The sequence below is a fragment of the Myxocyprinus asiaticus genome, chromosome 25, assembly GCF_019703515.2.
Source record: "Myxocyprinus asiaticus isolate MX2 ecotype Aquarium Trade chromosome 25, UBuf_Myxa_2, whole genome shotgun sequence".
NCBI classification, from domain to species: Eukaryota; Metazoa; Chordata; class Actinopteri; order Cypriniformes; family Catostomidae; genus Myxocyprinus; species Myxocyprinus asiaticus.
The window spans coordinates 27,128,299-27,140,907 of record NC_059368.1 but is presented as its reverse complement, the minus strand read 5'-3'; the positions used below and the strand labels follow the sequence as shown (position 1 = coordinate 27,140,907).

General features: G+C 37.2%; 2 protein-coding genes across 5 annotated transcripts in view; one reads left to right on the top strand and one right to left on the bottom strand.

Annotated features, from left to right (window-relative positions):
- Positions 1-6,423, bottom strand: part of LOC127415938 (sorting nexin-17) — a 43,928-nt gene extending 37,505 nt beyond the window's left edge. The window contains exon 1 of one of the 4 annotated variants that reach the window (XR_007893022.1): positions 5,393-6,423. Coding sequence is in view for 2 of the 4 variants with exons in the window: in XM_051654966.1 (XP_051510926.1) it covers positions 5,393-5,452 (60 nt within the window). In the remaining 2 variants the exon portion in view is untranslated. The remainder of the gene's footprint in view (positions 1-5,392) is intronic. The other 3 variants (XR_007893023.1, XM_051654966.1, XM_051654967.1) reach the window with 3 other exon arrangements.
- Positions 6,424-8,173: 1,750 nt separating this feature from the next.
- On the top strand, positions 8,174-12,495 carry atraid (all-trans retinoic acid-induced differentiation factor). Its single transcript, XM_051655425.1, has 7 exons — positions 8,174-8,313; positions 8,536-8,660; positions 8,777-8,845; positions 10,780-10,851; positions 10,954-11,075; positions 11,157-11,257; positions 11,435-12,495. Exons 1-7 carry the CDS (start codon positions 8,209-8,211, stop codon positions 11,537-11,539), a joined length of 699 nt encoding a protein of 232 aa, XP_051511385.1. The 5' UTR covers positions 8,174-8,208; the 3' UTR covers positions 11,540-12,495.
- Positions 12,496-12,609: the final 114 nt, after the last annotated feature.

Sequence of the window (12,609 nt, the reverse complement as noted above, 5' to 3'; positions counted from 1 at the left end):
TTCAGGTGTGGAATTTCATATAGTGCAAATTTCATCTTAATATGTTTTCAGGTTGACAATTATGTTTTTCGTTGTTTTAAATCATACTTTTCCAAAAAATGCGGTACAAGAAAGACGAAAATTTTCAGAAAATGCTATTCCAGTGTGGATGAGTACATGTAGCAATAATGCATTGCACTGTATCAACTAGACAGAAATCAAAACAAGTCGAGGTGGTCTATAAAATACAAAGATTTGCAAGTGAAAGACTTTGAATTTAGAACTGGAAAGCCAAATTTGAAAAATGCCATTCTGAAGACAAAAGTCCTTGGTGGAGACAATAAAAAAAGTCTTTGGTATTCTTGTGGGTTGCGTGACCTTTAAAATCTTCAGTTGAACTAGGGGCTGAATGATTTGGACAAAAAAAAAAAAAAAAAAAAAAAACTGTTTTTAAAAATATTGCAGTAGCGATTTGAAATGTGATGATTATTAAGGTAACAAAAAAAATAAAAAAAATACCCTAGTAAGTAAGTGTTTCCATTTGTACAAAATGAAGTCATGGGAAAAGATGCTCTATCATACAAATAGAAATACTATTCAAGAAAGGGTGATCACACTTGAGTTCTCTTAAAAAGAACCAGACAAAATAAATGAAAAATAAAGTGTAACGGGGGGGGTGGGGGACAGGTTCACATTACCTTCACATCATATGTTCACTCTGTACCTGTATTTGTCCACTTTGTGATAGTATCTTAACCCACTTTTTATCATTATTTTTGAAACCCAATAAAAGGTTATTAATTTTAGATTTTTTTTTTTTTTTTAAACAATACCATATTTATGTAATAATTTCTTAACTTGCATGTGGCACTGCTATGCGGTCTGGTTAAACCCTTAAGCCTTTATTTTGGCAGAAGCTTTTATTTTGGCAGAACACTGGAGGACATCTCTGTTTGTGGCAATGGTATTGTAATACAGAGAAATGCTCTCATCCACTCTTCTGTCCACAAAAACCTGGTGTTATGAGGCAACTTAAGATTTTGATAGTAACATTTAGCGGCCAAGCGTATTTGTTATTACGCAAATGTGCGATTAGAGAATCTATAATGCTGTAAATACAGTACAATGTGCTCACTCAGCCTCACGCATGCTTTTGAGTATGTGTAACACTACAGAGAACAGAGCTGCGCACATGCAGTAACCGCAGAGAGTAGCGTGTGCAGACTATTTATTTATTTAATTAAATTGCAGCCCTTGCAGTTTAATACTTGCACTGTCATTTCACAATTTCGATTTTATTTCAATTTTAAGTTCTTTTTAAGTTCTACAAACAATACAGTTCAGATGTGACACAAAAACTTCTCGCACATCTTTGTTTTATTCGATAAAGCTTTGTCTCAATGGATTTCACAGTGGAACTCCCTTATACACAGTATATTTTCATACATTATTAATTACATGTGATTATAAAGTGATTATAAAGTCCCACTCCCACGTGAATGTGTACGCCATGACCCAATTGTTGACACCAAGGCATGCAATTTCTGCTACACTGCTTATACGAGACATCAAAGATTTCAAAGATAGAACAAGCCCATTAACAGAGGTGGGGTGATGCCCTCCAAAAATAAAAAAGGACGAATGAGCATGCAAGTCTTCATGATGTATGAACCATCATACATTTTCCCTTTAGTTTCAACAAGAAGTTTGCCGTTTCAATTGCAACCCCCTCGTTTTTGTGGCTCAGCATAATGTGCATATTCTGTGTCATGGACGGATCCAAAGCATACTACATGGCTCCCTGTCTGATAATAGAGCGAGACAACCTTATGGTTTAGAGGTAAAGGTTTCTGAAGAAAACCACCGAACGCTGAATGCAAATAGGAACAAAGCTTTCTACTGTATATTCTTCAACACTAAACAACTTGTGGTGGCTAAGGGACATTTTTTACAGACTGAATGCATTTAAATATGTAAAACATTTACAATTATGTAAAAGAACAAGTTACATAACATGTCTAGTTATGAAAGAAACAGTTGTACGCACCATGGCCAAGCTGAGGGAAAAAATTTAGGAACTGTAAAAAGTGAGTATAAAGTGATCACTGCTGCCCTGCAGTTCACATTCAGACATCAGGCCACAACTGTTTTGTATTTTAACTCTCAGTGGCCTTCAAAGACTTATCTATGAAGAATTTCAGTGTCATTATCTTTATCTTAAACACTAAGAGTCTGCGATGGAGAAATGTACCTTGAATCAGTGAGTGCGTTTACATGGACACCAGAAAGCAGTGTATTGCGAGAACGCGGCTTATTGAGAGAAAGCTGCATTCCTGTTTATATGTACTGTATAAGGGTGTACTCTTAACTCGTGTATACATGCGGCTTGGTGAGAAAGCAGCATTCTCCTTAGCAACATAATAGAAACCTAGGTGTGTTAAGCCGCTTTCTCTTAATCCCTTAAGTGGCAAAAGGAAACCCACGTTCTCATTTGCATGCCGTTTCAAAATGCTGCTTTCTGCAAAAACCCTGAAATAAACAGTTTTCTTAAGTGCATGTAAACGGGTGAGTTAAGCCTGAGTCACATAGATTTTCTTAAAGGTTTTAATCGAGTTTAAAGAAATATTTCACCCAAAAATTAAAATTCTGTTACAATTTACTCATCCTCATGTCGCTTTAAACCTGTATGACTTTCCTTCTTCCATAGAACATAAAGAGTGAATTGCTGAAGAATATCCTGGCCACTTTTTTTTCCATGTAATGGAATCAAAGAAGAACTGGGGCTGTCAAGCTCCAAAATGCCAAAAAGCACCATTAAAGTATCATGAAAGTGGTCCAATAGACTTCTGTGCTATAGTCCAAGCCTTCTGGAGCTGTACGATAGCTTTGTGTGAGAAACAGACCAACATTTAAGTAGTTTTTCAATAATAATGTGAGCTGTTAACTCAAGAACCGCTGTGACCAGATCATTGAGTCAATGAGTTGAACCTGACAACCAGATCATTTAGATATTTAGACTATTCATTCAGACTAGTTTTGTGAAATGTATCAATGAGAGCTAGGGCGGATGTCAAGATTTTCAGTGAATACAGACTCACATTTCAGTTTGTTTCACACACAAAGCTAACGTATATACAACTTTAAAAGACTTGGAATTTAATGCACAAGTCATATGGACCACTTTTATGCCGTTTTTTATTTTACATTTTGTAGCCTGACAGCCCCAGTCCTCATTCACTGTCATTATATGTGAAAGAGTGGCTAGTATTAGGAATGTCATAAAATATTGATTCATCGATTATAGATCATCACATTATTTTTCCTCGATACGTTTTTGAGGCATTGATATGTTAACATTAGCCAACATTTAAATTAAAAGCCTTATTTGTGTGCTTTCTAATTCACAGTCAGTTGGCCTTCCGTTTAATGTAGCTTGGCGTGATAGCTTTGGGAGACCACAAGGGGGTGATATAACATTTACTGTACTTAATACTGAAGAACTCGTCGATGCAGTGCAGGTGGCAGTCAAAAGTTGTGAATCAAGTCACCGTACACACTAAAGTTATGAAGGTTTTTGTACTTTTCAAGAAAGAACAAAGTGACATTGATGAGTTTGCAGGTTAGTGTATGAAACTGGTGCAACTGCGCAAACTGAACGATTAGAAATGGCGATGTTTATTATGCAGTTTCTCTGTATGTAGACTTGAATGTTTCTTTCAATCAGTCAAACCACAAAAAGACATACTTTTAATGAAAAAAAAAAATACATTATGTAGGCTATATGAAAGATACATATACACAATATATATCCAGTGATGGCTAGAGTAAATAACCTATGTCCTTTCATAATGATATGGATCGAATAGAATGAAAAACAATGCGAGTTGCGCTCCGTGGCACATAAGAATTTTAAGCAGCCTCCGGAGTCGAAGCTGGGCATCGCCGACAGATGACGAGTGGCGGTGTGCGTACATTCATAGAAAATAATTGTTTCGAATTTTAGAACGTGATGCCACCCGACAGACGTGTAACCGGTCCTGCTTGACCCATTTCGAACCAGCGTCTCCGGCATGGGAGGCGGGTGCGCTAACGGGGAGGCTAAAGGCTACAGCCTCTAGCGTTAGTCGCTAGTGCGCCTTTTGAGCGACGGGAGTGAGGTTTACACATACCGCACAGCACATACCAGCTGGCTACCATTACAGACGCGTCCAGTGTGCAACCCCCTTTAAGTTACCCTGTCGCTCACACTTTACCAAAGCTGTGTTGAGAAATATGTATGAAGAGACAAAAACTATTGTGCAATGATTAGCCATATTTATATCTGAAATAATGCTGATATAGATCGATAATCATCGGGGGGAAAAAACATATTATCGATTCCAAGCCTAGCCAATACATTTTTCAAATCTTCACCTTTTGAGTCCCACTGAAAAAAAATCATACATGTTTGGAACGTCATGAGGCAGAGTACATAATGACAGAACTTTACTTTGTGGGTGAACTATCCCTTTAAGAGTACTGAAAGCATCCATGTGTCATTGCACGGTGGAGGACTTTATTTATTTCAAATTATCTGGTGGCAACGGAGAGTCAGCACCATACAATGCACATCTGCAGACACAACAGCTACGAGCAAGGATTCAGACAGATCAGACTGCCACGACTGTCCTCTCAAGAGAATATGTATTGTGATCAATCCACAGTTCAGTGCGATGCAGATGTAGTCTCGTCAGCCTCAGTTGGAGAAATGCTGAGGCACCACTCTGAGATTGACAAAGCTTTCCTGGTCTGCTTCCACCTTTAATGCAATAATCCCTTGTCAGTGTGCCTGTATTTGTTATTCATTGAGTCATGTGGTGTGACAGACACTTGGCAGCGCTATGGCTTGTAGTTAACGCTGAGTCTGCTGAGCAACACATCCGCCAATATCTGGTGTAAACAATGGGGTAACACAGTAGACGTGATAGACGACTTATTAGTTACATCTAATATCAACAAAGTAGATCGAGAATGCGGCATTAAAACTTAGAAGCATGAATACAATTTTCTGTCGTTTACAGACATTTCATACCGTCATACAAAAGAATAGGCTACTTTTGGTTTGACATCTTTGGGTAAAACGGCCAACACACACACACACACACACACACACATATATATATATATATATAACTATAAACCTATATTACCCCCAGAGTGTCGTATGCCATAAAATAGAAATTTTTCTGAGCATTTTACAATGGGTGTGAAGTCTAATAAGATAAGAAATATGTTTTGGAATTGAAGATATGCTTATATATGTAAAAAAAGAAAAAAGAAATAAAATAAAAAAATCTTTATCCCGAATTTTGTCAAAATTAACTTGCATGTTTCGACCGTGTCTCCAAATTACAAAGCTGTACATAGTCCTTACCACATATGTAGATCCGTTTTCATCGGAGCGGACTTCCGTCTCAGGGATGGAGAAATGCATTTTCTAACCTGCGACTGTACGTCTTCCACGAAGTTGATAATGTTGTAAATAGCGAGAATATTCACGGAAAGTCCTCGGTGTTGGTTTGCTGTCATGCAGGAACCAAACCGAATGACGGCGAGCTACTCTCGCGCTGATTCCCTGCGGAGTCCTATCCAGTCCAGTCCAAACCAGAGTTGAATTATGTCAGAAAAGGTCCTTTTTATTCGCATGAGATTAAAAATAAAACTTTCTTAATGTTCGGGGCTGAACTTTTCCAATAAACATCTAAGCAGCAGCCATGTTGCAACTGGAGGTAATTCCACGTTCATTGTCGTCAATTTATCGGTCCGTGTCGCCCAATCTGTCCCCTCACTTCCTCGCGCACTGTTAAAGAATGTGGGGCTCAAGTCTGCAAAACACGTATCGTCGCGAGCCCGTAATCCAATCAACTTTCCGATTATGTTAAGGTTGTCCGGGTTTGTGTAGAGCCCCCGTTTCTACCAACATTGGTACATACGAACCAGTATGGAGAGACAACAAATGAAGAAATTGTTTATCGCAGCATGCATTTCGAGATACCGATGCAGTGCTCGTACTTGTTAGGGCGTTTAGAAGAAAATACATTAGTCTACATTGTAGCGAAACCTTCCGGCACTGTTGAAGAAGCTGCTGCTCCGCTATAATGTGTTCAATATGTAACTGCTCTCTCCCGAAGCATTGCAACTGTCCACTGGATCAAACCATTTCGTGCAGAGGAGGGGAGTCACTGCGTGAAAAAGGCGTTAAATTCGAGATTCTGGGGCGTGATATAACACGTTGCAAGCGATGTAGTTCGTTGTAAATAATCTCTAACCCCAGCAAACACAGATCGTTACTTTAACGTTAGCCTTTGGTGAATGATGACAAGGAATAGGCTACATCAGTCCAACAGAGTTGATTGTGCGTGTTAAAACCACTAAAAAGCAGTTGTTTTGTGTGTTTGTTTTGAGCGAATTAGAGTTCTTGTGAAATTACAATTTCGCAATCAGAAATCCAAAATTGTTGTGCTGCCTAGCTTGTCATGAACGGGGTCGTGGCGTTGTACCGTCACATGATCATTGAGTCACGTGACAGTAAATTAGAATCAAGGTGTAAACAAATTAGTAACAGTTTACGCGCAGTTACTGGATGTCATTGGGGTGCTAATTATGTATGTATCAAACCTTGATACGGTCTAGTTTGGATTATGGTTGTATGGTCTCCAACTCAGCATCTAAAACAGTATTAAAGAAATTTAATGTAATACAGGCCAAAGCTCTAAGAATCTGCTGTGGAGCAATTAAAACCTCCCAACGCGATTAGAGTGTTAATGGGTGAAATGCCATTGGATTTAAAAAGGTTAAAATTGGCTATGACATACTGGGCAAACCTACAAGGAGCAGGGGATAAACGGCAAACACACAGAGTAACAGAAGTATGCTGGGAGTATAAATATAATGGAGGAAGTAGTTTTGGGTGGAATTGTGGGCAGTGGTCCAGAAAGATAGGAATAGAGAATATACCAATTTGTTCTGCAATGCTTTTAAATGGTAATTTACCTTGGGAAACCCCAGAACCAATGGCTGATATGAGTCTATTAGAAGGTTGAGGGGAAATCAAAGAGAGAAGTATTATGGAAGTTTGGTAAGTGAATTCTTGAGCAAGAGATATCAGTTATGCTTGCATTTATTTACAGATGGATCTAATGATCTGATAAGTCAAGAGGTAGGGATGGGAGTGTTTGTTCCAAAACATAAGATAAAGATGAGTCAGACATTATGCAAAAACTTATCAGTATACACTGCAGAGTTGACTGCTATAATAGTAGGACAGCAATGGATAGAGCAAAATAGAACAGACCAAGTGGTAATATGCTCTGATTCTTCTTCGGTGCTAAATAGTATCTGCAAGGTCAGAAAGAGAAGACTTCAAACAATATTCATTGTTGCACAGGATAAAAATAACTGGAGTGATAAAATAGTTTTGTTGGGTACCTGCACATGTTGGGGTGGTAAGGATTGAGGTAGTGGGTAAATTAGCCAAAAAAAGCACTTGATAAAGGAGAAACTGATGTTCAAGTACCGTTAGGGAAAAATGAGGTTAAAGCTATAATTGGAAGAAATTAAACAATGAGTGGCAAGAAAGGTGGGACAGTGGCAATACAGGTAGATGGCTTTATAAAAGTATGAAGACAGTGGTAAGCAAAAGGCATGTATGGAAGAACAGAAGAGAAGTATTATTAACCAGGTTAAGGCTGGGACATCCCGGACTAAATTCAACATGGGCAAAACACGGGGATGGGATGTGTGATAGCTGTGGGGTCTTAGAAAGTGTGGGGCAAGTATTGTTGGAGTGTAGTAAATCTAGTACATCTCGTAGATGTTTAATGGAATGTATTGAGAAGAGGCCAGTGAGCACTGAGGATTTTTTGGGCACAGACAAGGTGGATGGGCAGGTATACAAAGCGCTGTTTACTTTTTTATGGAATACAGGATTAGAAGATATAGTACGGTGCACAACCTCGGTCTGGACTGTGAGGGGGTTGGGTGGACGATGGAGGAGCTGAACACGCAGCGCCATCTGAAATCTGATACTTAATCACAGTTATGGGAGCTAGGTGGACCATCTAGGTTACTGGTTCTAGGCAGAAGACATAGTGTAGAGCAAATATACGGTAGGTGGCGGTAATCCTCCAAGGAGTGGACGGCCATTAACGGAAAGAAGAAGAGTCGTCATGTGACGATGCTTGGGTGAAAATGACTGCTGGCTTGAAAACATCTGCGGCGTCGACTGTGTATTTCTGTAGTATTTTTTTTGTTTTATTTAAGACGTATGTTGGCAGTCATGATACTGATGCACAGGTGAGACTTTATCAACATCGAGGCTGGTAACAGTTATATTAGCAAAAGTCTTGTGATAAAGTTACACTACAATGCTACGGTAGACCAGACAGTGTTACATAGATATCAGCACTGGTATGGCAACAGGACGCGAATGTCAGATTGGTAATAATTACATATTGAACTGCATAACCTGGGTCATTTAAAGCACATTTGGAAAGCTTTGACTTTTGTATTCTACAGTTATGTCAAATGTGCGACGGAACTGTGCGACAAGACAGCCCTGTGTGGGATTTCTGCCTAACAAAAGGTCATATTAAGGATCACTGCTGTTTTGGAAATATCAGCAATGTAGACACTATTATAGGGTAGGAATGCACTTTCTAGTGTCCCACCACTTAAATGGGATAATATACTACATATATACACACCATTGTATACTATTTTTACATCTGTATTTTATTTTATTTTTCTACTTCTTCAGGTTGGACCTCGCAAATTGTTCTATCAGTCATGTAGAGCACCTTTATGATGCATCCACAGCGATGATAATGTATGTATCAAGAGCAGGTTTTACTGTAGAAATCTATGTCAGGGTTTTAGCACTGGATCACCCACCATTTATAAAATCTGCGGCATCAACTGTGCATTTATGTAGTAGGGTACAATTTGTTAAAGGCTCCGCGTGGTAAAAGGCTCCTTTGATTACACACTAAATAGCAACAAAAACTACCACACATTCCCAAACACCTTTTTGTCACTATACACTTCCTCTTCCATGAGATCTTCGCATGTAATGTCTAAAGGTCGATTTTGAGGCAGTTTGATCTCATTTTTAATATATATATATTTTTTAAATGTTGCAAATTCATGGAGCTAATGAAAATCCCTGAACTTAACATTTCTTTTGAGACAAAATACTAATTTATCATTTTCAGTTTTGGTTAAGCTTATTAAATGAAACTTTTTTTTCAATAACTGTCCAAGTGAAAGGATAGAGTTTGGGGTAAAAGCCCCCTTGTTGCAGGGGATAAAGACCCCTACTAAACACATTGTGTGTTTTTTCTTTTTTAAAGTGGGGTGAATAGATTTATGAAAATGTTTCAAATTGGGCTCACATTGACTCATCCAATCATAATAGAGATTAGTTTGTTTATACTGTAGATTACTTAAAATGTAATAAACTGCCAAATGTGTTTGAATTTAACAGGAGATGGTTGACTTTTTTTTTCCTGAAGTAGTTATTCTGAGAAAGCATCATCTTAATTTGTTACTCAGAAAAGCATCTTGGTGTCTCAAAATTATTAGCATTAGTTGACAAATTTTGCCTTATAACTATTGCCCCTATATCTACATGATATCACTATAAACCCACATAGGGGCCGTTTACCCCAAGTGAGGGAGCCTTTTACCCCAAGTGTGGGGTAAAAGGCTCCCTCACCACCATTTAAATTTTTTTTTTTTTTTTTTTTTACTGAATTTTAATCAAAACAACCTACCGTTATTATTTATTTTCACACAAATTATGTTGCTCCATCAATATTCAATAAAAAATAAATACTTTTTATGTTGATACATTTTGTGACCATGATAAAAGCTAAATTTCCTTAAGGGGTGCATTTAGCCCCGTTGTATCCTATTTTATTTGTTATATTTAACTCTAGAAATGACCCAGTGTCAAGTTTAAAATTTTTTGATCTGCCAATCCAGGTATTCCTCAATGAGGATGTCTTCTGTCCTTTCATGTGAACTGACTTTTTTTATTTTTAATTTGTTAAATTATAAGAGAATTTGCCTCACTACTCCTAGAATGCACATGTGGGTCCTATTTAACGCACATGTGTCTTCTATGGTTTTCAGTGCATTTAATATGGTGCTGTTTTTGTAATGCATTGATTGTTTTCAGTTTCCATTAAATATACTGTATGTTAAATACCATGTTCATATTTATATTTTTGTGTTATATGCAAGTATAGAAACTTGTCATTCTGCTGATGCTTATAACCAAAGTGCTTGACATTTCACCCATTTATAATTTTATAATTTTTAAAATAAAACATTTTATCCTAGTCTGTTGTTTTTATATGTATGTGTTTGTGTGGGTATAGTGTTGAAACATTTCATATTTTACCACCAAACATGGAAATTGCCCATATTTCTGTTATTGAGGCTTTTTTACACTGTCACCCGAAACACCTACTCCATTTTCAATGTGTCTGAAATTCTTCAGATTTGAAAAAAAATAATATATCAACTATCATTTTTTTTAATTACTTATAAAATGATCATTAGAGTTCATTGTACTTGGAAAAAATGCATACTTTTGACCCACATATGCATTTAAGGGGGATGAAGTTACATATGCATTTTAGGATTAAGACATATGTTGACAGTCAGGATACTGATGCACAGATGAGACTATATCATGGCTAATGAATCCAGTCTATGAATAAAGTTATTGTTTCACCTGCAACTGTATTTTCACAGAGATCTCTCCAACAACCCAATCTTCAATCTGAGTGATTTGATTTTTCAGGGTTTTAGCCATCTTAATAAACTGTAAGTTATGCGTAAGCACATTATATCTTTTGATTATTTTTATGATAAAACAGTTAGTTAACCTGCCATTTTTTTTTTTTTTTTTTTTTTTTTTTAACTCAGTATACTACCTTCAAAACTGGAGTGTCCAGGGGGCAGTGCAGCATGGGAGATGGTAGAGGTCAAACATAATGCCAGAGTCTGTGAAGGACAGAAAAATGTTTGCAATCAGACACAACAAATCTGTAAGTTATCAATCTTTAAAATGCTCAAATTAAAAACTGCTTGAAAATTTCCTGATTATCTTTTGTATCTACTATCTTCAGCCTGGAATTGCCCTGAAAACTCATTTTGTAGGCCATATGGACCAGGGTTCTTTGAGTGTTGCTGTCTCAATCATTTCTACGGATACAAGTGCATGAGACAGGTGCGACTCCTCGCAAATAATCACAAACATTTCATACAATTGGCCATTATTCTTCTACACTTAAAAATCAGAAATAGCTAACTGTATGTAAATGTTGTTAATAAAATCAGGACTAAAACAGTTTCTATGTGACTATATTGCAGACAGTTCCTTACTTTCACTTGTTATTTATTGCAGGGAGCGTTCCCCACAGCTAAGGTGCTTGGGATACTTACCGGGTGCACAGTTGTGGTTTCCTCTTTACTGTGGTTCATGCAAAGACGAAAGGCCAATTCCACTTGAGTTTTAATGAGAAGTGACTGGTGGGATGACAACAGAATGGAGTAATAATAGACATCTCTCAGGATGCATCAATAATGATGCAAGAGATGACCAATCAGTTTCATATACTTTGGTTAACCATCTGCAGAACATTTAAGTTTCTTGTTCTTCAAACCAGCCAAAAGCGGGTTTCTGTGGCATTTTTAATCTAGCAACATACGGGCTTTGAGCACATAGAAATTTTGATTTGAAAAAGTAAAATTTTTCAAACGCTACTAACCTTAGAGGTCTTTAAAAATGTTTTTATTTATACATTTTATAAGATCTTTATTTTATTTTGCACAGCCTTGAAGAGGCTGGTTGGAAAAGGGAAAACTAACCACAGACTGACCTCTTTGATCATCATTGGAGGGCAGTCACATTTCTGACAGCAGTTTTGAATTTGACTCTAAACATTTCAAAGTGTAGCACTGAGAATTTTTAACACTGATTATTTAATCTCTTTACTGTTACACATATTTTGTGTTAAGGCAAAAGTGCTCTAATTTTAAAGACAATTCTAATATTTACCTATCAAGTGTTTTTGACATGTAAAAAACAAGGACCGTGTGCCTTACAGGAGGAGATAATGGGTGGTGTTGGATTGTTAATATTTGTGAAATATGTAAATTGTATTATTACTGCCAAATCCTGCTTGTTTAAAGCTGTCATAGTTATTAGATTATTACTGTCTGCTGTTTATGACCATTCAACCTCCTCAATCTTTAGGACTTCCCTTTTTGCAATTGTGTGGGGAAAGGAAAAACATCTGTTTCATCTACTTATTCAACAAAATAGAGGGGCTCACCTACTACACTACTAGAACAATACGTGAATCACTGTTTCTATAGCTGTCTGTAATGTAGCATTGTGGTTGGGAAATCAGCAGGACACTGTACTTTGGCCACTTTGTACTTTAAATAGACTTGTTTGACAAATGCGTTGTTCTGTTTTATCTAAACCATTTATTTTTCCATAGCTCTTCCAGGGTTTTGGTAATATTATAAACAGAACTCCTTATGCAACATATTCAGCTTTTGAGTGGTCTTCTA

What these genes read in the sequence shown, in the direction of transcription:
- atraid (XM_051655425.1), top strand. Translation starts at nt 8,209, where the DNA reads ATGACTGCTGGCTTGAAAACATCTGCGGCGTCGACTGTGTATTTCTGT. An exon ending in GTCATGATACTGATGCACAG is followed by an intron (nt 8,314 to 8,535) that starts GTGAGACTTTAT and finishes TGTATTCTACAG; the next exon opens with TTATGTCAAATGTGCGACGG. An exon ending in AATGTAGACACTATTATAGG is followed by an intron (nt 8,661 to 8,776) that starts GTAGGAATGCAC and finishes CTACTTCTTCAG; the next exon opens with GTTGGACCTCGCAAATTGTT.